Consider the following 3,993-nt stretch of genomic DNA (forward strand, 5'->3'; position numbering starts at 1 on the left):
AAAATGATTATTTCAGATTTACCACTATTTTACCATTATGAACATATGATAAATACTCAGGAAATAGGTGTAGGTTCACTTGTCATTTTGGATAATAAATAAAATGGCTATGTTTGTGGTGTATACATTGGGACCCCTGGTTTCTATCACCACCACTGTCAAAAGAGTCCGTAATTTTCTCTGCAATGAACCATTTCACATCCAGCCACTCCAAATGACTTTGTTTCACTTCTCAATGATCCACTTAATACCTAGATTTTTGTCTCATCTCTTGGATTTCATTATTCCAGACATGAATCCCCTGACATAATATAGCTGCATACAATTTGAGCCTGATAGACTGATGGAAGCTAAACAAAAACATGGCTTGCATATCTGGAATTCACACCTTCCATATAAATAAATTACCAAATGAGTCAGACACACCTCGCTAGCAAGCTGCGCTAACTTGGCACTATAAAAACCTGTCCTTACGAGCAGCCTGGCAGAACCTGCACTTCATTAGGCTGATGGCTCTAACGCGTCTGAGGCGCTTGCCCGGCAGTCTTGTTTTGATTAGAAGGAAACTCGTAAATAGAGCACAGCCCGTAAACGATTTCCTCATTACATCAAAGTCACCCGGAAGTTGTAAGTGGTGCCACACTGACCACTTATGAGGGCACCACCTTTATAGAGCCGCAGCTTGATGAACGAGGCTGAACGAGGCGGGAAAGAAGCAAGAGTAATAAACTGTAAGCGTTCGACTTCCTCAAGAGACTGTTTGAAGTGCTAATTGCTCGACTAATAGCGTTGAATAATGTACACCACTCCGAAACCAAAGCCAAAGCCACATAATGTGGTTGGAGCACACAGCGGACCAAAGAGCATGTTTAAACAATCAGCTGGACCCTAAACAGCTTGACATTAGCGGAGTATGTAGAGATCTATGTTGTATTTAAGAGCTGAGCTCTGTCTCAACAAGCTAGGGTTAAAGATTATGAAGTGCACTCATGACAAAGTGAGCTATGGTTTTAACATGACAAAGTAAATCACAGAGTGAAATAACAAGAAATGTATTTAACTATGTTGTAATAAACAACAAGTAATAGGTTTATTCTCCATTCAAAAAAGAAAAATACCCTTGAGAATTTGTTTTACATATTATTTGTACAAAGTGACCCCTTTCAAAGGGATCTGAGGAAAGATATGCATAGGCAAAACAGGATACAAAAATAGAACTTCCACATTTCAGCTACAAAGCCGTATCTCTGGACATTTGGCTTTCCACAGTGAGTGGTGAGCAAAACTGGTAGGAGTCTGGAGGGAAAATAAGTTAATGTTTTGCAGTTTAGCACACAAAGTGGCTAAATTATATTTGAAAAAACAACTGTGACAATTATCCTACCATTTTTATGTTGAGGTATGAACAAAATAAAAAAAAAAATCTGTTAGTACAACAAAAATGAACGAGAATGACGATCAATTCCAATTAAGCGCGATTTCGTCTGAGCATTTTTTTTAACCAGCAGACCTACATCAACACTTGTTGCAATGGAATTTCTCTGAACCAATAAGCCAATATTGTGTACAAAGAAATAATTAGTATTACAATATATTACATTAGGGCAAATAAGAAGGACATATTGTACCACACATTCACTCTCACATACATACTTATATACACAAACTAGACAATGGATGCATTCATCCCCAAAATAATGATATCATTAATCTCTGCATCACCGGTGGATGAAAAGGGTATCAGGAATATCCGTATCAGGCACTTTGAGGGTTGTGCATAAACATTTGTTTTGCATCACACATTATATTTGTTATTTCTGGCTGCATCCATGCAGGTAAACACTGTCTTTCCACCCATACTGTCTTTCCATTCACTGTATTTCCACAGTACAGTCCACGCCGCACCCCCTCACGCCAGGTGATACATGCCATAGGCCAGCGGCGTGCCGTACAGCCCGACAGGAGGGACGGACAGCAGAGGCCTCTGGTAAGGGTACGACTGTCCGTAGAGCGACACAGCCGAGTGGAACTGCGTACCGAGGGGGAGGGGCAGGGGGAAGCCTGGGTGCAGCGCCGGTTTAGTGGCCAGCTTCAGCTTCTCCAGCTCGGCCTCCTGCAGCCGCTTGGCCTTGGCCCGCCGGTTCTGGAACCAGATCTTGACCTGTGTCTCTGTGAGTGTGAGGGAGTTGGAGAATTCAGCGCGCTCAGCGATGGACAAGTACTGCTTCTGCCGGAATTTGCGCTCCAAGGCCAGGAGCTGCGAGGTGGTGAAGGGGGTGCGCGGCTTGCGGTTGGTCTTATGCTTGCGCAGGGCGCAGGGCGGACTCACTTGGCCTGTAGAAAACAAACGCGTTATATCACTTTGGCAAAATGTAACCGAGAAGAGTGAGTGCACCACGCTTCTCATTTCTGTGCACGAATAACAGAACAACTGTTGAAATTCACAACTGTTGTAGAAAATATATATACATATATAATTAATATAAATTATAATTTATAATTAATCTGCCAGTTTGACAATGAACTTTTTAGACTACAAGAAAAAGATAAAAGAAAATGGAAATAAAAATGTGTATATTGCAGGTTTGTTTTATCCTTTACACTTCCTGAAGCACATGAATCATCTAAATTTCGGGTACTGGAGACAAATTTCCTCATGAAAAATTTTGAAATGTGATGTACAGCTGGTCCAAACTGAACCTAAAATGTAATTTCCCAAAGAACACTGTAAATCACTTCAAATCACATTTAGAGGTTTCATAACTACTTAAAAAGGTTAAGCGTGAATTTGACGTCATGTTATGGAAGCACTTTTAAAATCACTTGCAGATGTTTATGTCAAAATTTAGTAGCTACATGACAAGCAGTCAGCTGTCACAGATGCATGTAAAAATGTATAAAATTACCTTTAATTACTTGACCTGTTGCTTGTGAAACTACTTGGAGTTTGTATTCTGCTTTTAATGGAGCCCAATGACATTGTTCTCTTTGCTACACACGATAATTACTTACTCGAACTTCTCACAGATTGTACTGCGTGCCTAGACCCTCTTTTCGAAAAGACTGATATCTCTTTCATTTACAAGTAGAACCACCCAAAATTCCACAGAATGACAGGCCACTCTGAAGCCACAAAGCCATAAATGATGCAGTATTCACTTACGTGACTGAGAGAATCTGGAGTTCATAACCCAAGCCGCGCAGTCCTCCGGCTCTGGGGATTCCGACTTCACCGGCGAAGTTTGGATAAAGTGCTTTCGACTTTCTTCCGGACTGCAAGTGTCCTCGCTTCGGTACGACGTGAGCTGAGCTTTCGCGAATGTCGCCCAAGACGCTTCCCCGGGACTCTGACGGCCCTCCTTGGCGCTTTTGTCGCTGGCCATGAGCGACTCCACGCTGAAAGGATGGCTTGTCACTGGAAGTTTGCGCTCCTCCATCGTCCTGCTGCGGGCCCAACCCGTCCGTCCGTCCGTCCGTCCGTCCTCTTCAGCTCCGCAGCTCTCTCTCCCTCGCTCCTTCTCTTTTCCTGTCTCTCTAGAACTCACTGTGATGGACGGCCCCTCTTTAACTAAACCAGAAGAGTTCCCCGCCTTCAAAGTCAGCCTGACTGTTACTGCAAGTAACAGGTAGCCTCCGACCCTCCACTGCCCTCAAGCAACGAACCGTCACGCCAAAAACTCTCGGCCAATAGGAATGCGGCCAAATTTGCCGCCACACTCGCGTCCCAGCGCCGCGCGCTCCGTTCCCTTGCTTTTGATTGGTTCGCGAATGTTTGCAATTAGACCACTGTAGTTAAAATAATGAGGCCTGTTTGGCGGAGTGATACTAAAGGTATGGGGCATAATCGACAGCACAGCACTGTACTGCAGTTGTTTTGCATTGCAGTTACCGTGACTGACTGCACATCAAATCTTAGCCTGAATTTTGTCTATGGTTGCGTCCAAAATCGAAACAGTACGTCAAAATAGCACACGTCCATTAGCGGCGCAATCG

The 3,993-nt window shown here is 43.4% G+C and overlaps 1 protein-coding gene across 1 annotated transcript; it reads right to left on the minus strand.

The window, feature by feature from the left end:
* Positions 1-226: 226 nt before the first annotated feature.
* msx2b (muscle segment homeobox 2b) lies at positions 227-3,644 on the minus strand. The gene is made up of 2 exons (XM_036588235.1): positions 3,164-3,644; positions 227-2,334 (listed from the first exon to the last, which is right to left on the minus strand). The coding sequence occupies exons 1-2, from the start codon at positions 3,435-3,437 to the stop codon at positions 1,910-1,912; spliced, it is 699 nt and encodes a 232-aa protein (XP_036444128.1). The 5' UTR covers positions 3,438-3,644; the 3' UTR covers positions 227-1,909.
* Positions 3,645-3,993: the final 349 nt, after the last annotated feature.

The sequence above is a fragment of the Colossoma macropomum genome, unplaced genomic scaffold (assembly GCF_904425465.1).
Source record: "Colossoma macropomum unplaced genomic scaffold, Colossoma_macropomum, whole genome shotgun sequence".
Lineage (NCBI taxonomy): Eukaryota > Metazoa > Chordata > Actinopteri > Characiformes > Serrasalmidae > Colossoma > Colossoma macropomum.